This window comes from Rissa tridactyla, chromosome 2 (genome assembly GCF_028500815.1).
Source record: "Rissa tridactyla isolate bRisTri1 chromosome 2, bRisTri1.patW.cur.20221130, whole genome shotgun sequence".
NCBI classification, from domain to species: Eukaryota; Metazoa; Chordata; class Aves; order Charadriiformes; family Laridae; genus Rissa; species Rissa tridactyla.
Genome location: NC_071467.1, coordinates 164445554 through 164470557, shown reverse-complemented (window position 1 = coordinate 164470557; position 25004 = coordinate 164445554). Strand labels below are relative to the sequence as shown.

The 25004-nt window shown below is 41.1% G+C and overlaps 1 protein-coding gene across 2 annotated transcripts; it reads left to right on the top strand.

The window, feature by feature from the left end:
• Window positions 1-917: 917 nt before the first annotated feature.
• Window positions 918-23381, top strand: SEC22C (SEC22 homolog C, vesicle trafficking protein). Of its 2 annotated transcripts, none has more exons than XM_054192532.1 (8): window positions 918-978; window positions 6393-6446; window positions 7439-7648; window positions 9821-9984; window positions 11887-12069; window positions 17322-17440; window positions 18054-18119; window positions 19926-23381. In XM_054192532.1, exons 3-8 carry the CDS (start codon window positions 7467-7469, stop codon window positions 20124-20126), a joined length of 915 nt encoding a protein of 304 aa, XP_054048507.1. In that variant the 5' UTR covers window positions 918-978; window positions 6393-6446; window positions 7439-7466; the 3' UTR covers window positions 20127-23381. The 2 variants fall into 2 exon arrangements, with proteins under 2 accessions (XP_054048507.1, XP_054048506.1); XM_054192531.1 differs by having other exon boundaries at window positions 6393-6490.
• The last annotated feature ends 1623 nt before the right edge of the window (window positions 23382-25004 follow it).

The following is a 25004-nucleotide window of genomic DNA, read 5'->3' as shown; positions in this document are numbered from 1 at the left end:
AAAAAGATCTTTAAGATCATCCAGTCCAACCGCTAATTTAACACTGCCAAAACCACCACTAAGCCATGTCCCTCAGCACCACGTCAACACCTCTTTTAAATATCTCCAGGAATGGTGACTCCACCACTTCCCTAGGCAGCCTGTTCCAATGCTTGATAACGCTTTCAGTGTAAAAATTTTTTCTAATATCCATCCTAAACCTCCCCTGGCAGAGCTGGAGGCCATTTCCTCTTGTCCCATCACCTGTTCCTTGGGAGAAGAGACCAACCCCCACCTGACTACCCCCTCCTTTCTGGGAGATGCAGAGGGTGAGGAGGTCTCCCCTCTGCCTCCTTTTCTCTAGGCTGAACACCCCCAGTTCCCTCAGCCGCTCCTCATAGGACTTGTGCTCCAGACCCCTCACCAGCTCCGTTGCCCTTCTCTGGTCACGCTCCAGCACCTCAATGTCTTTCTTGTAGTGAGGGGCCCAAAACTGGACACAGCACTTGAGGTGGGGCCTCACCAGTGCCAAGTACAGGGAGACCATCACTGCCCTAGTCCTACTCATGCTATTTCTCATAATTATGCCTATCTCACTGCCCTGCCCCTGCCAACGTGCCTGGGGTCAATCCCGTGCCCAGACCTGACCCTGTGTGACCACCTGCTGCGGGTGGCCTGTGGGGGCTGAAGGCTGCGACCCCGGCCCGGTGCTGAGGGAAGCCCGGGGGAACCGCCACATTCCCGCGACCGGGCTCCAGCCACCACCGGCGGCCCAAGCTCACCCCGCCGCTGCTTCCCACGGTGTCCCCACCTCTCCCCGTGCCGTGGGTGTGTAACGGGGCCGGGGCTCCCCTCCGGCCTTTGCACCGGCCTCCCCCGTCCCGGCGTGCCCCGCGCGGCGGACGCTCTCCCCGCCGTCTCTGTGGGCGGAAGCGGGTGGGGTGTGTTGTCGTGCCGCCGCCGTTGCCGTGCGGTGGGAGAGGCCTGGGGCCGTGGCAGGTGAGCGGCGGAGGGGTTCCGGGGCTGGGGGGAAGCCTTCTCCTTCCCTTCCTCCTCCTCCGTCCACTTCTGGGTCCCCGGGGACGGGGCTGAGCCGTGCCGCCCCGGGGGTGTGTGTGGTGCTTGAGGGAGTGTGAGGGGAGGGATGGGCCCTGAGGCGGGGAGCCGGGCTGAGCAGGGGTAGTGTGAGGGTGTGCGTTCCTCTGGCAGGTTTGGGGTGCTTGAGAGGGGTGTGGGGAGGCGATGAGGGGATTGGGGTTTGGAGGGATGTGGGGATGGGGTGAGCAGGAGTGGTGCATTTGTTGGGTTGGGGATTCTGTCCTATGGAGGTAGGATCTGGGGCTTCCTTGGAGTGCTTGAGGGGTGTCAGGGGACTTGAGGCTCTGAGCAGGGCTTGGGTTTGGCTAGGGATGTCTTGAGGTGAGCTGGGATAACATGTCGGTCTCTTCTCCCAAGTAACGGGTTGTAGGACAAGAGGAAACATACTCAGGTTGTGCCAGGGGAGGTTTAGGTTGGATATTAGGAAAAACTTCTTTACCGAAAGGGTTGTCAAGCATTGGAACAGGCTGCCCAGGGAAGTGGTTGAGCCACCATCCCTGGAGGTGTGTAAAAGAGGTGTTGACGTGATGCTGAGGGACGTGGTTTAGTGGTGGTTTTGGCAGTGATAGGTTAACGGTTGGACTTGGTGATCTTAAAGGTCTTCTCCAACCTAAATGGTTCTATGTGAGGATTTGGGACCTGTGGAATTGCAGTAAGACTTGAGGGTGTCTAGGGTGCTTGAGGGGTGTTTGGGGAGACATGTCAGTATGAGAGTGCCCTTATGTCGGGGGTGGCTTTCAGGGTGCCAAGAGTTTCAGGATATCTGGGTTTATTGAGGAGTGAGAGATGAATAAAGGTTAGGTAAGTGTAAAAAGGCCAGTGGAACAGGATGGGTTGTTAATTAAGTGGGCTGGTGAAGCTCTGGAGGTGAGCTGGTGGGCTCTTAGGAGGCTTCAAGGTGCAGATTGGTGGATGTGGGTACATACTGGGGAGCAGATAAGGTGTCTGATGTTTCTGAGAGATTAATGTATGGGGAGAGCTTCAGAGCCTTCCAGAGTTGTGTCAGTGTGGTTTGGGCAAGGGTTAGGAGGATTCTCCTTTGAGGCAGCGCAGTCAATGGGGTTTGAGTTTTGTGTAATACGTGTTATTTATGGTAATTCATAGGAGTATGTGTGAACAAGTTTGTGGTGGTAAGGTTTTTCTACATGCTTCCTTTTGGGGATAAGAAAAAATTCTCTAGGGTTTATAGGAGCCTGAAGGCTCTTGATATCCATAAATCCTGTTTTAAAAGTTGAGATAACATCATGCTTTCAAATTGTTTTTATTGACTGCTAAATCTGGAGAGTGGCTCTTGTGCTGTAGGGCTGTGATATCAGTAGCTTGGTCAGCACTGCTGTGAGCATTGAGGGAGAGCAGCTGGGAAGAAATACAGGTGGGAATGGATACAGTTACTGTGGCCTTAGAAGATGAGAAATTTAACAGCATTTCAGATTTGCCTTTTTATATATGTGAGAAGAGGATAAAAGCCATCTTGTGATCCTGCAGAGAAGTAGTAACTCTCCCTCATAAACCATGTCTCAGTTCCTTTTCTCTTCTTGTTGGTTGAGAGTGAAACCAGTACTTGAGCTGGAGCTCTATTAAATGTTTTGTGTTTGATTGAGTCAACCCGAATCTCTTTTATATCCTGGCATCACACCTGTATCAGTCTGTGACTCCCTCTGAAACTGACCCACCTGAGGAAAGTTGCATGAGGTGCAGTAGTTATAATCATGTATCAAGCTATCAGGTGTCCAGAAAACCTCACAGACTGCTTCAGGAGCCTCCTGGACTATGGTAACATCCACTAAAGCTTTCTGCTCTTTCTTCAGTAGGAAGATCAGAACTTGAAGAAATGGTTGGGTGTCGTTGGGTTTGAAACTGTCCCACGTGCCACCTCTAGAAAGAAGGGAGATGTGACTCTGAACAGTGAGAGAAGACAAATGCTTGAGAGTAGGACAGTCCTTGTTAGTGTTATGCCATTCTTAGAAGGAAACTTCTGCTTTTGTTGCTTAGATAAAATAATTTTTTGAATAATTTCTTTTAAAATAATTCCCTCCGTGAACTATGCATTAGCTTTCAGACCCTTTTGAGTAGATTGTTTTCTAAGTACAGGAAATACAGTACTCCTAATAAGGTAGGAGTTTGCCTGGCATTTGGAGAAGTGTGGCGCTTGAGAATTGGGTCTGATCTTCTTATTTGAAGGAGCTTGCGTAACAGTACAGTAAAGTATAAGAGGTCTGATTAAGGCTGCCTTAATAATCCCTGTGTAGTTACTGGAGAGAGTTGGCTGCTACTGAGGTAGTGAGGGATGTGCTTCAGATAACTTCAGTTGCCTACTGCGGGAATACCCTGAAGAGTCTTGTTTGTTATAAGACTGGTAAATATGAACTGTTAATGTGAGTCTGACACCGAACAGTTTTCTTCTGAAGTGTTGTTAGACGTGCAGGTGCTTCAAAAAATGAAAAAAACAAGCTTTGTTCCCTTCAGTCATAAATTATAACTTATTCTTCTGAAACAATTGCTTGAAATATTTCTTAAGGTCTTGCCTGCTTTGTGCCAGTGAAATAGCTGGGCTGACATGATGCTGTTAATTTTGAATAGTGAAAGATTTGATATCTGCTTAATCAAAAGACAAAAGTACATTGTCAAAGTTCGGGACTTAAGTTCAAAGGTCTGCCACGTAAAGTCCGTTGCAGATACTTTGGGCTGCTAATCATATGTAAATAAAAAGAGACTGGAGAGGGAAAGGGTAGGTTGATCTGAAATAGTAAGATCATAGATTCACTTGGTCCGTGTACCCTTGATCAGTCCAGTAAGTTGTGATAGTATGTGTTCGCTTACAAGTGACGTGGCAAGATTGGTTTGCAAATAATTGAACTTTTGAGGGAGGTGACATAGTAACTGTTATTTGCCACAGGCACTGAGCGCCTTGCAATGTGCAAGTAACAAGAGGCTTGTGAAAAAGGACGAGGAAAACCCAAAGCCTCGTTGAGGTGCAGTGCCAGGGTAGGTAGGGTGGAGGAACGTGGAAAAGGAAAGGAGAGGGCTCGATGTGTCTGAGTGGTTGGTGCGTGGTGATAGGAGTTACACAAAAGACAGGCAAACTAGTTGCGTGAATTTATTTTCAGGCTTTGCCCTCTTCCCTGAGGTCATGTTGACTCTCGCCTCTTTTAGTGTCACCTGTGCTACGTTTCAAATAAATCCCTTAATTAAAAAAAAAAACTTGTATTTTTTTTTTTTTAACACATAAGTCTTTAGAGAGTACTGTGCTCAAATCTCACATGTTTTTCTCTTTTGGGGAGTAGGGTGTTACCTATGCAAACCTTCCTTTAGACCGTGTAAATGGGAGCTCTATAAGAAGCAGAACCAGTGAACACATTTCTAGTTGTTTTGCCCTGAGGTTGCGCTCACCTGCTCTCTGTTAAATTTGAGTCACTGCATCAGCCTTTCTCTCTGTGGGGGATGTGCCTTTCCTTTTTACATGTTTGCCTATTTTCACAAAACCAAAAGGCATGCAAGAGATCTGTTCCACTTGCACCTACAGCTTGGTTATGTGAGCCTCATTTCCTTAAGTGGCAAAACTAATCAATCCTTTTGGATGAATACAGCAGCGATAGTCTGGTAGTACATTACAGCAGGTGTATTCTGCAAGGAAGGAGCATTGACTCATTTCTCCAGTGAAGTCTGGCATTTAATCTGGAAGTCTGCCTGATGGTGACTGATTCCAGATCTTTCACAGAAGAAGAGAGAATCCCTCTAGTGGGCAGCTGATATTTAGGGAGAGCCTTACACTCTGAAGCATGATGGTTTGTATGTCTTGGAAAGTTCTATACATTTATATGTGTATTAACTATAGGTGATGTTAACGCTAGGGATGAATATATATTGTGTGTATATATATATATATATAAAAAAACCTATTTATCCTAATCTTAAACTCTTGCTGTTAGTGGCATAGTGAGTTGAATAATTTCATAGGCTAGACACATTTTAGCAAATGTCTTTGGTCTCCAGGTTTGGTGTCTTTCCATTTTCCTGGTCATCTTCTGACTGTTTCTGAAATGTAAATGAGAGTGTTCAATGCCTCTGCAGTGTTTGTCAAGTGGGGTATTTTGGACTTATACTTCATCAGCATTACCGACCATTGACCATAAAACTCTGCTGTTTGGAGCAGAGTTAAGCAGCGTACTTAAAAGTTGACTGTGTTAAAGTAATATTTCTGAGTTGGCAATTTTCTATTTAGTTTTCATTTCACTTTTATGTTAAAGTTCAAGCAGCTTTCTGCTTAAGCAGCTGTTTTTTTCATGGCCACTAGCACAACACATTGAAGACTGATGAGGTGTTTCAAGTTGATGTGTAATAATCCTGATTATTATTGAAATTGGCTTTGATGCATGCTGAAATGAAGTTAGTGAGCTTAGTTTGATTTTACAACTCAAATGACTACTGGAGAAGAACTGTGAGAGGTAGAGTGGGGAAAAAAACCCCATCTAATTCTTCGTTAATCTCCATTTTAAAAGTTCAAAGTAACACTTCTAAAGTGATGTGTGATCTTCTGTAGTTTTAATTTCCTTTTCTAAGGAAACAGGTTATGTGCAATTATGGTTTCTGAAAATTGTTAGTTGCTTTTATATGCTGGCAAATTGCAACCACCTTTGACACAGGGGTAGTTACTACAAGTTATGTTGAAATGATTCCTGTGGAGCAGAAGCGAGACTCTCCTAGTGCTGCTTGTAGTAAGAACCCAACCTTTATTAGATGTTAGAGCAGCTCTGGAGGCAAGAGAGTTTATGAATGCCTGAACTAGGAGAGACTTTGCTCTCTTACCTTCTTAGACAGGAGAAACACTTGATGATGAGACACATGTTTCAAAGAAACTTTGAGCATCATAATGAATTGTTTGATACAGGGCTGTTTAAGGCAGTCATTCCCTCTATCAAAAGTTTGAGGTCATAATCTGATATTTTTTTCCCCCGTAATGATTCATTTATGTAGTCTGCTTGAAGCAGAGTAAATGCATTTTTTTCTTTTTTTTTTTTTTCTCTTTACTTGTTTGTGATAATCAAAGTCTGTTGATGTAGAGCTGCTCTTTTACAGGAAGCTAGGATAACTTAAAAACGGTGATTGGGGCATCAGAAATATTTTGCATATCATCTCATAGTGTCTTTGAATGCATCTAGAAATTGATATATTGGATAAGAAAATTAATTGTTTTCCTTTAGGCAAAATACTTTCTAGGATATGTTTACCCACTGCATGGAAGATCTTACATTGTAAATATGTATGTGCATATAGATCATTAGTTCTCTAAAAAGTTCATTATGGTTATCTTTCAGAGATTATGTGAGCTGCCGCGTTAGTCTTCTAACATCTTGGACTGAATACTCATGGTATGTCTGAAGGACAGATCTCTTGTGCGTTCTGAATGTACCAGGTAAATCCCAATAATAACTTTTCACGGGAGATTGTGACCAGTGAAAGAGTGAGAAGTCGAGAGGGCAACTTTTGTTCTCTATTTAGTCCTAGTTGATTCTCTACAAAGAGCCTGATGGGCTGTAGCCTAAAATTTATTTTTGTATTTGTGTGTTATACTAGAAAATCAGATAACTGCAACACTAATGCAGCCATTTGTTGTTTGTAGTTGTCTGTATATCCAGTACTTAAAGCAAGAAAGCTGGAGAGGGACTCTTTATCAGGGAGTGTAGCGATAGGATCAGGGGTAATGGTTTTAAACTGAAAGAGGAAAGGTTAAAGTGAAAGAGGGGAGATTTACATTAGGTATTAGGAAGAAATTCTTCCCTGGGAGGGTGGTGAGACACTGGCCCAGGTTCCCCAGAGAAGCCGTGGATGCCCCATCCCTGGAAGTGTTCAAGGCCAGGTTAGATGAGGCTTTGGGCAACCTGGTCTGGTGGGAGGTGTCCTTGCCCATGGCTGGGGGGTTGGAATTAGATGGTCTTTAAGGTCCCTTCCAACTCTAACCATTCTATAGTTCTATGATATTTGGGATATTGGTGAAGATGCAGCGTGTCAGTGGGAGTTAGCTGGTTTCCATAAATACCTTCAAGAACTTTAATCGGCATTTCTGATGCTTGAGGTAAAGCAGAAAGAGGGCAAATACTGATGTTTTTCAGGTAGATAATTCCCCTGTCAAATCCCCAGCATCACCTTTCTGTTTGAGAGAGGCAAAAAATGGACATAGCTGTGACCTTCGAGAACAGTTTGATTGCCTCTCAGTGGCAATGGTGTTACACAAAGTACTGTTCAGTAGCAGCGGTGAATAAACTCTTATCTTGACTTATTTCTGGCTAGCATATTGGATTGTAAGTAACTAATATCAAATCCGTTAATGTGCCATTAACCTAATTTAATATTTCATGTTCAGGTTGTCCTCATGAGTACTCCAGTGGAGAATGTCCATGATCTTCTTTGCCTGTGTGGTGCGGGTGAGGGATGGACTTCCCCTCTCAGCCTCCACAGATTTTCATTTCAACCGGGACTTTCTGGAATGCAGAAAGAGATTAAAAGCATTATCCTCAATTCTGGCGCAGTATCCAAGTCGAGGCACGGCAAAAGGACGTGACCTTAGCATACAGTAAGTCCCTGCTTTTATTTGTTTCATTTTTTTACTTTAATTTTTGAAATGGTTGTTCTGGGGATTAGTTGAACTTTAAGGATTGGGTATGTTCTATAGTGCTTTACTCCAACCTGAAATCCTACCGTGCACGTCTAGATTGTAACCTTTGAGAAGTACTTTGAAACCTTATTTCTCAGCAGCAGAGCCACACCGTTCAGTAAGCATAAGTTAAGAATTACTTATGTTGTTATTTTTTGTAGTGAGTGCTTTCTGCTTGATGGGCAATACTTGTTACTATTAGCAATTGGAGTATCTTGGACTGCTACAAATACCTTCTGAGATGGCATTCTGGTGCCTAGGAATTACGTAGTTTAGTCTAAACCCTTTTCTTCAGTGACTGCCAAGTCTTGCTGATGCCTTCTCTCAGGCCCCTGCGCTTCTGATTCTGGCTCGCACAGAACTGCCCTGTCTCCCTCCTACGTGCTGCCCACTCCATTTTCTGAATACCAGCAGGGTTCAAGTCTCTACAAGCTCTGGCTGACGGGTGTGTCTTGAGGAGGCCTGAAGCAATAGCCTGTATGGAGGAATTATAAATCTTTGCTTTTATTTATTGGAGAAGGATCTACTAGTCTTTATTTCTACAAATTAAGGCTTCATTCAGAGATGACAAATCTTCATTTATTATTGATTTTAATTCTGTTCTAAAAATGAGTTTTAGCTTGTGATTGCATTTCTGGTTAGCAAATGTAAGAAAGCTTTAAAGTGACCCTGAGCTAAAAAAATAAGTATTGCTTTTAGGGGGAGTGATTGGAGAAAGAAGATACATGAATTTACACTGAATCAATTGGAAGAGCTGAGATTAGCATTTTAATTCCTTTTCCCTCAAAGTGAACTTGTGCCCTTTAATGCTAACGTGTTCTGCTGCTTTTAATCTTCTGTAGTCTCTGCAGAAGTAGTTATGCGTCTGGCTCTGAAATGAGAAGAGTGCAAACAGATCCGTGGCAAAAAGGCTATAAATTATTGACAACTGTGAAAGGTAGTTCGACACAGGCATGGTGTTGACGCCCAGCTGTGAGCTAGGGACAAAAGGAATTTCGGAAACATAACCAGTGCAACTAGGCTGTAATGGAGCTGATCAAAACCATAAATCCCAAATACATAGTACAACGAATAAATAAAAATGTGAGAAAATAGAAACCACAAGTATTTCTGTATGAGAGGGATGAAATATATAAATAGTAGAAAAGAGAGACAATTGAGAGAGTAATCGTTCATCTTCAAAACTTTGTTTTTATACTGGAATATTGCTAACAAACAGCTAACCTATAAGGGAGAATTTCCTCAGTCTTTCAGAGATAATTACAATCTGTAATTATGGTGGGGGTTGTGGAGGTTTAGCCATCTACATGATGAGTGCTGACATCTGAACTGGATGCCTTGAATCCCGTCTTATTTAATGAAGCCTAGTCGAGAGTGAATTATTTCATCCTTCAGTACCCGCCTACATTTTGGTCAGATGAATCCCATATTAAGTTTCCTAGAAGGTTTTTGTGTCATCTGTAAGTGGAAGCTTATGCATTCAGCGTTAGAGGGACCCTTTTGGAGTAGAGTTTTTATTGTGCTGTTTCTGCTACAAATTAATCGTTAATTGTTACAGATGCTCTAGCAGTAACAGTGTTTGACTGTCTTGGCTGGTGCAAGTTAACAGGTATCTCCTGCTGTTAATATGAAGTTGTCATATTCAAGGGGAGCAAGGAATGCATCTGCTTGATTCCTTTGCACAAGCTTGCTTGTTTCTGCTTTTGTTTGTGGAAAGCCACTGTGTTTTCTTTCAAAATCTTCTTGCCTGGGATATTTGCTTGCCGTCTCTTTTCTTATTAACAAGATTTAAAGCCAGACAGGGAAAATAACATCCTCAGTTTTTACTGATGTAGCAGTTTCATAAAAATCTATATTGTGATGTTTAGTATGCTAAGGCGTACTCGATGAGTTACGGAAAAGCTTTAGAGCTACAGGGGCTGCAGGACTATTTCAGCAGCGCGAACGATACAGTTTTTGCAGTCTGCTCTTTCAGCGCAGTCTGTGCATTTTGTTTGTTTTGACAGAAAGCAAAGTTTACTTCCCAGTGTTCAGCGTGACTCTCCTACCTTTTATTGTTGATCTTACCATTATTTTTTTTTTCTATTTCAGTTTCCTTTCTTCTGGGGATATTGCCTGCATGGCGATCTGTTCCAGCAATTACTCAACCATCATGGCGTTTTGCTTCCTGGAAGAGCTTCAATGGGAATTTGCTGCTTCCTATGATACAACAAGCATCAGTTTAGCTTCCAGACCGTACGCTTTTCTTGAATTTGGTTTGTAACTTTGTTCTATAATAGTGAGAATTCTTTGCTACTTTTATGATGTTAAACATTGTCTCCTGGCCAAAGCCTGATCATAAAAACGGATCTGTGTGTGCCTTTACATGCATCTGTAGGAGGAGGGGGAGATCTTGTAACTGCATTAAACCATCAGATTATTGGTTTTGCAGTTCCTGAGAGTCCCTGTAATAGATGAGCAAAATGGTGCGGTGATTAATAAACAGATACAGAAGAAAACAAAATCCACATCTCAAACATTTTCTGTCTTAATTAAAAAAAATCTGACAAGAGGAGACAGATGGGTACAGGAAAGAAGGAAGACAGAATAGATTATTATGGGCAGCTTTACTTCTGGCATGACTTAGATTCATATAATACTTCAGAATCATGCCTAGTGTTTCGTTTTTAACCTGATTTAAATGCTTTTTTTGCCAAGTAGCAGCTGCTTTACTGAACCTCACACCTTTGAAAAACACAATTCCCTTGCAGTGAGAAACTCGCTTCTAGGAAAGGATAAGATATTGCAGTAAGTTAGCACATTTCTGTCCAGATTTCGGTAATGGTGTTAAGCTCATGCTTAAAAGATTGAGAAATCCACATATTAGCATATATAAAGTATATTGTACAGCCATGTTGTATTTTGAGTGTATTCCCTGAGGGCACATTCCAGGTACGATGTAATTTTATGCTGAGTTCCAAATTGCTCCTTTTTTTTAACTTGAGTAGGAATTGGGGAATTTCTAGCCTCTTTTAATTGCATAAGGCTCTTTTTAAAGAAAAAAATGCCTTTTTTTTTTTCTCTTCATTTTTAATATCATACTGTGTTTTGTTACTGAGTCTACTTAATGTCGCTGTGTGGGCGTTTAGGTTTTTTTAATTTTTCCTGTGTTTGGATCTAAGATGTACTTGATGCGTAAGATCTTAGCCTTTTGCCTGGTAGTTACACGTAATTATAGCAGGCTGACTTAAGGTAAATACAGGATTTTTCACTAAGGAATGCTTACGGAACTGTGTATTCCAGCACAGCATGAAGTCCTCCTGTGTGGTCTCAAAACTCATGCTTAAGCTATTACATATGTATCATATCCAGTAGCCGCTGTGGTCAACATATGCAAGTCTTCTAGCATAACAATATATTAAGGATATGGGTTTTTCTTATAGGATATCTTATCTACATAAATGTTTCTGCATTTTATTTCCCTAAGCATTTGAAATAGCTTGAATTTTCCAGTTTCTTTGCACAATTAAATAGCAAGTAGCAGTATCCACGGTGAGGTACTTCAGCTCTGGAGGTGTGAGCAACAACATTCTCTACTTGGTCTCAGTGCAACTCCTGTCAAACCAGCAGCCGCGTTTGTGGAAAGGGATTTGCTTGCAAATGGGATTAAATTTAAAGTGTGAGAGATGAAGCAAGGGTGATCTGTACATAGATCTGTGGCTTAGACGTTGGTGCAATCACTGTGGAATTGCCTCTGCCAGTCAGAGTTGCTTCATGACTCAAATATAGGTTGAATTAATTTGTCTCTTTGCTGGAGAAAACCTAATCCTTGACATTGTTAAAACACAATGCGGAATCGTTTCTCATGGCAGTACATGGGTAGTTTGAGAGATGTGTCACATCCACCCTGGAATATGAACAACGCTTGTTTTCAGTCCACGGGCAGGCAGGATGTTGAGATTTAAAGTATTCAGAAGGGAGAGGGTGTGATATAAAATACCTAGGAGAGGTGTTTTTGTTCCCTAACCAGCGGTGGAATTTTATACCTGAAACTAATAAGAAAAGAAATGAAGGGAGAAATGAAAAACAATAAAAAAAGCATGTCGTGATCTGATTAGTAATTACCTAAAGCACTTAACTTGCAGAGCTAATTGAAGCATGTTTATATATTGTTTCAGATAACATTATTCAGAAAGTGAAATGCCGTTTTAACTCTGTGAGTCGCTCTCAAATGAAGGCCAACTGGGAGAAGGTTAAGGAGGAGCTGAAGTTCCGGCCCCCGGTTCAGCTGAAACTAGAGGATACGGAGCTGATGAATGGGATGACTAACGGCAGGCATGCAGGCGTTCATGTGGAGGTTGGTAAGTTACTGCTACGCGCAGGTGACAGCAGATTTCTTCAACCTAACTTTGCAAATGACAGAAAAACATCTGACAGCAGTGGTTCCTTTGGCACTGAGAAATATATATAGCACGTATGAAACCCAAGAAAACAGACTGCCTTTCTATCATAGTAAACAACATGTGGTCTTTGGATTATAGCAGGTATGCATCAGAGCCTTTAAGGACTCGTGGTAGTGTCTCTTTAAAGCTTTAGATCAGCTGCTCTATATGGACAATTGATTGTAACTGGACTTGGCGTTTTCCATGTTAAATTAATTCTCCTGCATTTGTAGTAGTTGTTTGTTAAATTTTCTATGACAAAAGAAGCTCCCCTAATTAATGGCTTTTTGCAAACTCTAATAGAATAGACATAATTACAGTCTCAATGAGTTGCTTCAGCCTTGAGAAGAGAAGAACATGAACTGAAGGTAAAACTCATTCCCAGACTGTCCATCTTGGATTGTTCTTCCCTCTTTGCTTTCTCCTTTTTCCTTATTCTTTAAAATTTAATGCATTTGACTAAAATTCTGAAAGAGGGTATGTATATCTGTATAAATAACTCATAGAGGCTTGACAAGAGATCTTTTTGTAAGGAATACTGACATTTTGCCTGTTTCTAGAAGTACTAACATCTACTTATTGTAAAATTGGCATCTTCTTATTTGTGTTTCAGTTGCGTACTCAAAGGTCCTGCCTACTTCCTCTACGAAGTGAAATGCTTTTAATCCAATTAGCATGGCGGTTTAAATGCAGCTGGAGTGCCATGAACTTGTATTTCCTCTATTTTTATTGTTGTTCTTGGCTTATGAAACACTAATAAAATTGAGTTCCAGAGGCTCAGTCTTATTGTTTCTGATGGATGAGCTGGAATCTAAGGTGACAGAGGTATTTTAAGTTAAATATAGAGGGGCAGTGTCCAGGAGGAAGAAAAAACAGAATTGAAAACATTGTATTTGCCAGTCAGATTTGTGAGTACTCCTCAGAACTGTGCTTGAAGGTTAAATATTTTCATAATGTGACAGGGATTAGAAATTCTTTGCGCTAGTATGAACACTTTCAGTGCCAGTAAACATTTGCAAGCGAGTTTGTGTCCACAGATCAGAAATGCATTTTCAGTTCCCCCATATTCTTAATTGCTTGCTTTTACTTTCCATCTGGCTTTGTATTTCTGGCTGTTCTCTCTGGTCTAACCCAAATACTCTTACAGATCGTTCTGCCTTTATTTTAAGGATCATGTTTATGATCATCTGTTTCCCTCAGCTGGAGTCAGCTTTCCTGGCTTACGTCTCTCTCTCCTCTCATCATTACCTACCAGCTGAATCTAACTTTAGCTCTGTGGATAGTGTTTGTTCCCATATTAATGTTGCTGATATGATGGCTCTGCTATACTTCTTGAGCTGAAGCGTTGTCATTGCAGGAGAGCAGAATTTAATTGTGTCTGCGTTCTAGAGTGAAGATAGGTTGATCAATGGATTGATCAAAACATCAGCTTCCTTAGGTGGTTGTAGCTGGTCCCTGTCTTCTTTTGAACTGTGTGATCACGTCCCCTAGTTCTTCATTTTAGTGTGAAAGAAGGCGGTGTCTGAAAAGTCAGGGCAGTTTTGTCCTTGTTAGTATATGTAGGAACAAGAGCTTTTTCCCCCCTCTTTTTTTATTTTTTTATTCTTTCTTCTATTTGTTCCTTCCTTCGTTAGCTAAACCCAATTCTTGCTAGAAAGACACTAGCATTGTATCCTTGATCACCGTCTACACAATCTCAGCTGTTGATGCAAAAGCCTCACCTGGTCCCTCAATAATGGGCACAACCGATAAAGCTCTGAAGGATGGTGGGTTGTGTATACAGAAGAAATGTGATGTGTAAGTAGCTTTCTGTGAAGAGTTTTCACATCAGAATGGGCTCTATGAAGTAGAAGAACAACTTGTGCTATTCGTTTAGTAAGCATGCTGTTAAATTATGCAGCATTGCGCTCCCCTTGATGAATGTTCTTAGTCTTTTGTAGGCACACAGGGAGTCCTTCACAGAGTCCTTTTTAAGGTGTTTTTTGAAGATGTCTCACATCTCTGCCTTTTGTGTGCTCGGATTTTATTTTAAAATGTTTGAATCTGATTTTATTTTTCACCCCTTGTGCTGTCTTTATCTGGAGCTTTGAGTATGTGACTCATTGTCAAACCCTTGTTGTGCTATGCCTTGAAGAGACAGAATGGAGCGTGGTGCAGGCATTCATGTCAGTCCCCGGTTAAATTGCCAGAGGCCTGTGCTCAGAAAATCTTTTATAGGCAGAAGTTTCAATTTCTTCATTGTGTGAGGGTGTTTTCACAGAATTGTTCTGTACATGTTGAAACCTGGAGGTGCGTTATTCCTGGGTGCTAGATAATCCACAGTGCCTAGAGCATCTTCTGCATGGATCTGGTACTCTGAAGTGCACAACTTTTCTACTTGAAGAGTCAAATCAGTTTGAATCCCAATTAACATTTAATTGTGTTTATGCAAAGTTGTGCTGTCTTGGACTAAGAGTGCTTGTACTCTCTTGTTCCCTAATTTAATGTAATAACAAGTTCTAGTATGAAATTCTGTTTATAAAAATAGGATTGAATTCACACAAGAAAGTGTAATATTTTTTCCTAGGAGTACCCATCTGACTTGTTCTGCGCAATTTCAGTTTGGGAATTAAACTTCAGAATGATATAGCAGAAATAAAGCTCCACAGTGAACAATTTAAAGATCAGTTTTCACCGACTATAAACCCTGAGCAACTGAATATTGTTAATCACTCCTGCATCCGTGACAGCAATTCTTTCTATCCTACTGGACAAAAAAAAAAAAAAAAAAAAACCACAAAAAAACCCAAAACAAACCAAAAACTTTTACATAATATTCCACGCCTGCAGAAGCGATATATTGAGATTTGCATTGTTCTTCCCTGGGGACTGGAAATTTTTGGCATGTATAGCTTGCAAGATCCTGTAGAATGAATGACACTTGTGCTTGATAATTTTTCTTTGTTTGGGGGCCACTGTGTGCCTCTGAAGTAAACCTTAGAAACTGAGCAAGAAGAAACCATAGTTTTTACTAGGAGATTTCCATGAGGGAGATACACAGCTGAACACTATTTAATTTATCAAAAATAATAGGAAACAATATTCAGCTCAGTGAATGAACAAACGTGCTGGTACAGCTTCTGTTCAGTGCACTGTTTGGACCTTAAATTTCACTGCATAGCAAAAAAACAAAATTGCCTTTGAATGATAGGGTTACTTGCACCATTTATTTACATAAACATGTGTATGACGATAATATACGGTAATGGCTACATAACGTGGCATATATCAAATGGAATTAATACAGTTCCTTTTGCAGCCGCTTTGGAGATGAAATTAGGGATGTATGAATGCATGCCATACAAATTAATTACATAGACACTTATTAAAGATACTTTATATTGCTATAACAATTTGGCACCAAACTTGTTTTACATCCATCTATCAAAATCTCTCTTGAAGGAGAAGACACAAGAGTTTCCCTATTTTAAACCATGCAGTACTCCGGTATTTAAGCTGTTACGGTGTTTCATCTGTCACTGAAATGAAGGCAGAGATGATGTCATAGAATCATAGAACGTGTTGGGTTGGAAGGGACCATTAAAGGTCATGTAGTGCAACACCCCTGCAGTGAGCAGGGACATCTTTAGCTAGATCAGGTTGCTCAGAGCCTCATCAAGCCAGGCTTCTCGAGGCATGGGGCCTCCACCACCACTCCGGGCAACCTGTTCCAGTGTCTCACCACCCTCATCGTAAAGAACTTCTTCCTAATGTCTAATCTAAACCTACGCTGCTCTAGTTTAAAACCATTGCCCCTTGTCCTATTGCTACATACCCTTGCAAACAGCCCCTCCCCAGCTTTCTTATAGGCCCCAAGAGGGCCTCTTGTAGGCTGTGTTGCGTAGTTTATGTGCAGCAGTCAGGAGCTGGCTATGACTGGGCAGAAGATCCTGAGAGCTGGGGAGACTTCTTGAGGGCTCATTTGTTCTTTCCTGTATCTTACGGATGCTGGTGCAGGGGAAGATCTGAATTTGGTATCTGAGCTGCAATTTATCCTTCTTATTGACAGTGTTCTACTTGTGGTGATCCAAGGGCAGGGATGAAATGTAGGTGAGTATCTAGGTGTGGTATGTGTTGTTGGGCTGGCTAGTATAGCTAGGGGGAAAAAATAGGTGAGCTTTTGGACAACCAAAACCCTGAATGGCAGATTCCAAAGTTTAATATGCATTTATTATAATTGCTTTGACCTTAATTAGGTGTGTATCAATTAGATCGTGCTGAAGAAATGGTATTTGGTGGTGTGGGTGTTAAGTACTAGTACTGGAGAAAGTGAGAAAGGAAGGAGAGAGGTGATTCGTTACCTGTGAAACGTGGGCAGGTCGGGAGAAAGGGAATTGTAATGCTCTGTAAAATGTGTCTCAAAGTCCAAGAACTCTAGCATTCCGTTTAATTCCTAGGCTCCAGTTTTGACTTATGTCTTGTCCAGAGGTAAGAGCAGCAGTTCTGTGTCAGGCGTTTCCCCGCTGTGGCTGGGTAGTATCATCTTGACAACTCCTACAACAACTATTCTATCAGCAGAACATCAAAGTCCTTGGCTCTTACAGTTGTGTTCTGACAACTGCTCGATTAGGGCACCAAGTGCTGTATGGAAACTATGCAGGTGAAACTAAATTGCTTTATACCAGACTGAACCCTCAAACTGTCAGTGGGAAGAAATATGGAATTACTAGTTGAGGAAGAGATCAATTGCTGTCTTGCTTTTACGGGTGTCAGAAATCTAAGCTCTTTCCCAGACCTTTGGGTGCTTAAAACCCCTAGCTTTTCTACTGACTGGTGAAGAGTGCGAAGTATGCTAATCCGCTGTAATGAAGAGCTGAAAAATACTTACCTGCACCATAACAGAAGACATGAGTGCCAAATAGCTCAAGAAAAAATTCTGTTGCGTAATCTGTTTTAAAAAAAATACTCTGGGGCTCTTGCTGATTTCTAGATGTCTGAAGAACTAAACAGTGTAATGCAACCAAAAAAGCTTTTTTTTCTATTCACAATTGGTCTTCTCTGGAGCAAGCATGAAAGGTTTTGAAAATGTTTAAAACCCCCATAAGCTGATTTGAGTCATTTTAAGTTAGACGATTCAAAGGAATAGTGCTAACTTTCACTACGGTCTTTTTTTTTTTTTTTTTTTTTTTAAGTCCCTACTTACAGAATGCAGCCTGTGACTCCCCTGGGGATTCTGTCGCTTGTTCTGAACATCATGTGTGGAGCTTTGAATCTCATTCGAGGAGTTCACCTGGCAGAGTATTCATTTCAGGTAACCCTGATTGAATTGGAACCTGCAAATGAGTCAAAGGGAGAGAGCTATTTGGGTAACCGGATTAAGGATGGCTGTTCTGCTTCTCGGCAGGGCATACATCTTTCCACAAGAAGTATCTTGTTTCTCCAGGGAATGTACAATTGATTGCTCACCTGCTAGACCTCATGTGTTTTGTTGTATACAGTAGCACATTGCGTTTTATTCTTTTCTAGGGAGGTTAAAATTTAGAGAAATATTTCAGTCTTGCCAGGCTGGCTGGATTATTATTTTTTTTTTTCCCCATTCTTCTATTTTGTTCTAGATGGTTTTGTGTAAATTTTTCTGAAACAAATGTGAAAGAGTAAACAACTTTTAAAAAGCAAAATAAAAGAAAAAAAAGTGTCCTGATTGTATGGTGGCACAGTTTCACTTAGCAGGAATTGTCGCATAAGCCTCAGTTCTTGGTATCTTGTTCAATGATATTGATCTTGCTGTTTAACGCTGTTACGGTCAATCAACATAAACTAGGATGAGAGGTACTTGATGAAATACAGCATTCTGAAATATCAAGTAGTACTTGCTAAAAACTGTAGCTGACGTAGTTGTTTGTCACTTCTTTTAATCCAAACAGGAGGACCATGAAGGAATTGGAAATGTGATAGCTTTTTTACTTCCTTTTCTAGCCTGTATTTTTCAGGTATGTTAACTGTAAATAAAATGCTTTCTGATTGTTTTTATATTATAATGTATAAGACAAAATAATTTGCAACTAAGCAGAGGAACAGTTGGATTTTCAGTATCCTACCTAGGTGGTTCCATTGAAGTATTCCGGTGAAGGGGGACAAATACAGCGAAAGGTACAATCTGACCCTTGGAAATTGCCGTTGCAAGCTTTTTCAGTGCTTTCATGTTTTGACACAGCCAAATGGAGCCGAGTGTGATAAACAAGTGCTAGCCCAAAAGTGGTTTAGTTTCCCAAAGGGGTAGACTCCATGGCTTTCTGACAATGGCAGACTTAGCGATGGGCTTTTGTAGCATAGCTACCTTGAAAGACCACGCAAATATAGGATAGCAACATTATTTTAAAATGTCCTAATTTACATTAAACGTTACTTTTAATTCTTGACAAATGTGGTTCCTGACTTCCTTAGATGTTTGTTGTTTTTTCTTTCCTAATGGATTATTTTCTCTGACTTCCTTTTGCAGAAGAGTTTGAATGAGGAAAATATATGCTCCAGATGGGTTCTTCTTGAAAGGTTCCTTAAATGCTTAAAACATTTAAGGCACTAACGTTAAAACCACTAAAACAGTGGCCCACAACTTGAGGGCAATATGTTGTTTGCAAAATCTTCAATTTCTAGTCTATCCTTGCAGGAAGCTGCTGTAGTTGGGTTACTAATTGACAGAAGGAGTAACATAACGCCTACAGTGTATTCATTGCTGAGTACTGTTGCGTTTGGCTAATGGTTTGGGGACCACTATCTGAAGACTTCTATTTATCTGTGGTATTTAAAACTTGCGGAGGGGCTATTTATTGTATCATAGTAGATCCAATTTAGTGTCTTTCAGCCTTCTTACACCTCTGCTCATGGCAGAGCTTTAAGATGGAGATATTCATTTGCATCTGAATACTTGGTGCAAGTCATTCTTCACAAAGAAGGGCTGTGTCTTGCTTTTTTCCGGTTAGTACCTGAAGCTAGAGAAGCTAAATAAAGAAGAGTTCTCTCTTATCCTTTTGATCTATAGCAGTCATCTTCACAAAATGGCTGTGCATAAATTGAGCTCAAATGTGAAGTGCTTTCTCCATGCTTATTTTCTACTTGTGTCATCAGAACAGTTGGAAACTGTGACCTTAAGTGAGAAAGCATGATCTGTTACTGTCTGAGTTAAAAAAGTAACTCTTCTGCCAGCACTTTGTGAGTTTTTAGTTTTCTCCTGTAAGGGCTGTTGCTCTTCACACATCGTTAGCAAATGGGTTCCACCTGTTCTTCAGTTTAAAAAGAAGAGGCACCCAAAAACCCTCAGCTAAACTTGTTAACAGAAATGATGGTCTTTCTACCAAGTCAAGTCTAGAGAATGAAGCCCTTATCCCAAAAAACCAAATACGGCAGAAGCAGATTTGGGTTTGCTGTTATCCTGCTTCTGAGCCTTTGTGTTGCAAAAATTGCTCAGATTTTGGGCTCCTTGTAATCCAGGCTGAGACAGGCAGGAGGGATGCCAGTTGTGCCGACAGACTTCTTTCGAAGTCTCTTGGCTACCTATGCGTATGTCCGTAGGGTGTACCTATGCGTAGCCAGCAGGGTCTGGATTGAGGCCACCACTCCGGCTATTCCTGGAGGACCTTTCAACATAGGAATTGAAGGGAAGCTTTGAGCTTCTTAGCGATCACTGTAATGGCAGGCACATCCAAGTGACATGGATATGCCAGCAATTCTCAGCTGTGTCCTTTGTCTGCATGTACACAGTTTAATGCTAACGCTGTCTCTCTCTGGTCCTTTTGTAGTGTTACTTGTACCTCTTCTACAGCTCGGCAAGGAAGGTGAAGACGTTTGTACTCTTTTCCTCTGTTTGTTTATGCAACATTTACTTGTACGGATTACGGAACCTCTGGCAAATAGCCTTTCACATAGGAGTGGCATCTCTTTCTTCTTATCAGATACTGACGAGGCAACTGATGGAGAAACAGCCTGATTGCGGAGTATGAAAAAGACTTTGGGTTTGCTACTCTATTTTTACAACTTTTTTTTTTTTTGTTGGTATTAAACTGGCCAAAAATAGCTTGGAGTATTTTTAAAGATTCGTGACAATGGTTATTGCAAGGAGGATATTTCAAAGCAACTTGAAATAAAGTAAGATACTGTAATTGTGTCAAACATACAGTGAGGAATGTATTTAACATGGCATGTGGTAATTGTGCATGGTAGATCTTGTCTGGTGTCATCATCAGGTGGAGGCTCTCTTACCGTAAACAGGCTTTTACTCCTTCACTGATACCATCTAGGCAGCATTTTGCCATGTGTCTTACTGGCTTTGTAACAGTTTGGCAGGTCAATGTCTTGCCCTGCCAATGCTTCTGAAAATATTAAAACTGTATAGTAAAGTGAAGATACAAGTGGTGGGTAACATTTTTGTCTATAGAATTTGTGAAGCGTTAAGATTCTTGTTAAATGTAAGTAAAGGAGTTTGCCATAATTAGATCAGTTCAGTATCGGTGGGGAAAAATTGTTAGGAGGAGCTTCAGGGTAGTTTGTCTAGGTTTTGAAGGAAAGGAAGAGGCTGTGGCTTTCTTAAAAACCCTAAAGGCTATAAATATCTCCTGGCTAAACAGCGCATTGTAGTTAAGTATGTGCTTATTGGTTAATTGCAAATATGCTTGGGGCAGCATAAAATAAGCCAAGTGAATACAAGTGATCTTTCAGCTCAAGTGGCCTTTATTTCCTTGGTTAAGGTCACTCTTAGTATAAGGGTAATTCCACGTTCGCTTGGTCTGTACGGATAATAAATCTTTCAAGCCTACTTATGACAGGCCACTGACTCCTTCACCTTTTTTAAAAAAAAAAAAAAGTGTAGCTGGTGAGTAGAAAGCCATTTCCAGTAATGGAAAGCAAGAGCAGGTTCTCTTTATTACATAAAACGCCTTTAGTTGATGGTGTTGAGTTCTTACACTAAGAGGAATTTATGAGTGTGCACTTTTGAATATAGTACTTAAGAGCTGAAATTCTTAACCTCTGCTGCACAGGGTATTCTTGTATGTAATTACTGAGGTGCAGATGGGCATTTTAGAACAGGCTGTCTGTTGGAAAAAAAAAAATAAAATGCATAGCATTTTGATGCAGCTGTCCTTGAAGGGTTGTAGAGATTCAAGCTGAGAAGAAGTGGAGAACTGTAAGTGTGTTATTGAGGAAATATGGTCCTGGATTTTCTTTTATTCTTTTTCTTAGGAAAGTGTTTTCTTCTCGCCCCACTTCTTCCACCAGACATCTCTTTCGCCAAAGATGTATTTTCCTCTCTCATAGTCTCTACCTCTAGTGGTTGCAAAGAGATTAACGTGATGCGGAGCTGTCATCCTGAGATTGCAGAAACGCTTCACAAAATTACTTTCTTGCATCTCAGTGAATTTTCCTGAAATCTCCTGCTGCAAACACGAGTATCAGTGGACTATTAGATGAGAAACCTGTGGTGCTGTACCTTGGAAGCATTTCTGTGATGCAGCTGACTGCAACCACGGCATCGATAGGCAGCCCACTACAACCTGAGCGGTTTCTAGGACAGCAAGAGATTTGGTGCCAGAGCTTTTTTAGTAGTAAAATATAGGTATTTCTTTTCCATCCCATATTAGCCCATTTACTGCAACAGTAACATAACGAAATCCTTTAAACTGTGTGGAATAGACTAGTAGGAATGATGGAGGAATATTTTAGGCAGGCAGTTAAGAAAACAGCTAGAGCTGTCTGCCATAAGAGAATGCTTTTCTGTTATAAGGGAGTGGATTAAAATTGTTTGTCTGTCATCACCCCAGTGTGTAAGAGAAATGAAGCCAGAATTCAACCACTGTCCTTAAGACACCCAGATGAACCTACGGACGTGGGGGTTTTAGTACTGACGAGCTTTAAGTTTCCCTGCTGTTCAGTCCCAGTTTTACTTGGCGATATGACCCAACTCCCAGCTCCTACCCTTTTAGCCTCCATCAGGCTGAAGAATCCAAAAGAGCATTCCTATTTCTCCGGAGGCTCAGCTAAAGCTCGCCTGCTATAGCTTAAGGCACACAGAGCATTTACAGCGAGGGCCAGCGAACCATTGTCTGCTTTTTATTCCTCATCCTTGTATTGAGCTGACTGGAAGAAACTGTAATGTTCCTGATGCTTCCCGAGCACCTGCCTCTTTGCTTTATCATAAAACAAATCCGTCCCCCTGCCAGGGGATGTTAGCAACAGCTCTGCAGTAAGAGCGGTAGAACAAGGTGTTTAGATGGCTTGGGTAATGAACATAATTGGAGTGGTTAAAGATTAAATTGAGCTTTTATTTAATATTTTCTTTTTCTTGAAAATGTTTCAGGAAAATCAGACAGAACCAGTTGGTTCAGTTCTGCCTTCGTTTAAATTTTTTGTGGGTTAGGTGGAGGATGCGACTACATCTTTTCTACTCAATGACCAAAGCTCTGGTTTCCTGTTAATCCCTTTGCAACCTTTTCTTTTTTTTTTTTTTTTTCCTGTAATATGTGTAAACCGTATTAAGGAATCTACACGGAGTAATACATATGTGGTAGAATCTGTGCACTTTCTAGGTTTGGATTGTGATTCAGGGATGAGGCAGAGCATCCATAGTTTGACCTTATTTTAACCTTTATTTTCTCCCCCTTTTTTTTACTGTTGCATTTTGAATGACTCCTGTATCTGTTCAGTATTTGTACGGTTAAATTTTTTTCTTCTGGTGAAACAGCAAGAGGAATAGAATAGTTTACATTGATCTCAGTGCTTTAAGATATAATAAAAAAGAATTACTTGCAGTTGGAGTACATGAAATCTGGCTCATAACGTGGGATTATGCCTGTGTTGAATCAAATCCCCAAACAGGAATCCATCCCTTTTTGTTCGACTTCAAACTGTTTAATGTAGTCTGAATTGCATCTCCTTAATTCTGTCAGTTTTCAAGATAAGTCTTCTGGAATCTCTTCTCCTCACCCAGCAGCTCAGCAAAAGAAAATTGGCAAAGAATAGACTTCATTAATTTAAAGATTTGCAGTGCTTAGTCACTTTATGAAGCTGATCATTTTCTGTGGTGGGTTGTTCTTTTTAATTTCCTTTCTCCCAAAGACCTATTAAGTTTGTAGAAGGTGGGCTGGTACCTTTTTAGACATTTTTGCACTGTATTAATAATTGAACCTGTGTAAATGTGTATAAAATCATTTTGCATGTATATGTATATATGTACATATATCTAATAAATGGCTTTTTTGTAATGGTTGTCTTCATTTATAGTTGTGAAATAGCTGATTATATTAGAAACAAGGTAGATTACTCATTTCATTTTTGTGTGAATCTTTAGTGTTTCATGTGGCAGTGTTCAAAGTGTTTCAAGAATAAGCTCAGTTCTTCTCTTTAACAAATAGCTTCAAAATCCGAGTGATTCTAGATGCTGCCGTAGTGCCTGCTGGATTGTATGTGGACTCTTCCAGAAATACCTGTGTGAGCTCAGAGTGGCTTTCTCAGAGGGAATGTGCTCTCTGGTACCTGATCTCCCTGGGTGCACGCTGCCTCTTTTTGTTCAGGGGGATTTAGGTAGGATTTTTATTCAGTCATCTACACACTAAAGGGTGACTGATTCATCAGCTGAACTATATAAATATATTTATAAATATGCATAGAGAAACTTGCTTATCCAAGCAACAGATTGCGGTAGGCTGTGATATCATCTCTTTCTAGCTTTAACAGTCTTGCTCTTTACTTTCAGAAACCGCGTTGTAGAGACTCTTCCTGCAGAACTTGCATTTTGAAGTGCTGAAGTATGTGAAGTAAGATATAACACAGTCCCGTAGGTCCTTTTCCAGCTGCCTGGCAGTGAGCAACGGAGATTTTGCAGATTGCTGTTAGGTTTGTCAGCCTCGTTTCTTAATGGAACGAGGCCTAGTAATTAGTCCTACCAGTCAGTCCCTGCTAAAAGCTTGTGGATTTTCTTTGGCCAATTTCAGCCACCTTTGGTAACGGCTCTGAAAATGCTGCTTCATCAGGCTCTGTAGACAGAAAATTCAGCATTCCCCCATCTGAATGTGTCAGATTCGGGTATCGACGGCTGTGCTTTGGGAGAGTGATGCTTCGAATGGCAGGACTTGTAGAGGACCCTGCTTAACTAGGAACGAAAGAATTGGGTGGGGGAAAAAACAGCTGGAAGAAATCATGTTTGTGGAAATGCTGGTTTCTTCCCATCTTTCCGCTCCCTGTTTCTCCACAGGCATGGTATATAGATGTCTGTAGCAAAAGCAAAACATAATGGGTATAGGGCTTGGTTCTTCCACTGGTAAAAAGCGAAATCTCTTCTGATCTCTGAGGCTTATTCCTTATCAAGAAGGTGGTTGTGGGTAAAGTGGATGTGGGAGAACTGCAAATTCGTGAGTGTTATCCTTCTGCCTTAAAAGTTATATCCCGCTCTTGGCCTTGACTTGGCCTTTTAGCCTTGGAGCCTGCTCGGATGCCGGCTTGTGGCATGGAAACAGATGTCAGCAGTAGGTCTGAGACAGTTACAGGGCTGCAGCGCTCATTGCCGTGCTCAGAAGAGAAAGAGAAGCCTGTGCGTGCCCCTGGAGTGAGGAAAGAGGCAGCACAGTAGGTTGTGCAGACAGCAGGTGGTAACAAGCCAAAGCTGATGGCAGGGGAGGGAGGAGAGCGCCTTATTCTTCGGAACTGCTCTGCCCTTTGAAATCTAGATGTTATTTTTGTTCCGTAAATAAATGATTGCTCAAAGCGTCTGTCTTCTCAAGATGCCAATGCAGAAGAACAGCACCCTTTCCTGTTTTTTGTTTTTTTTTTTTTTCCTAAGGTGAGGGGAGAAAGTAATTATAACTCCCTTCTTTTGAAGATGCTGATAA

What these genes read in the sequence shown, in the direction of transcription:
- SEC22C (XM_054192532.1), top strand. Translation starts at nt 7,467, where the DNA reads ATGTCCATGATCTTCTTTGCCTGTGTGGTGCGGGTGAGGGATGGACTT. An exon ending in AGGCGTTCATGTGGAGGTTG is followed by an intron (nt 12,070 to 17,321) that starts GTAAGTTACTGC and finishes TTTTTTTTTAAG; the next exon opens with TCCCTACTTACAGAATGCAG. An exon ending in TGGCAGAGTATTCATTTCAG is followed by an intron (nt 17,441 to 18,053) that starts GTAACCCTGATT and finishes TAATCCAAACAG; the next exon opens with GAGGACCATGAAGGAATTGG.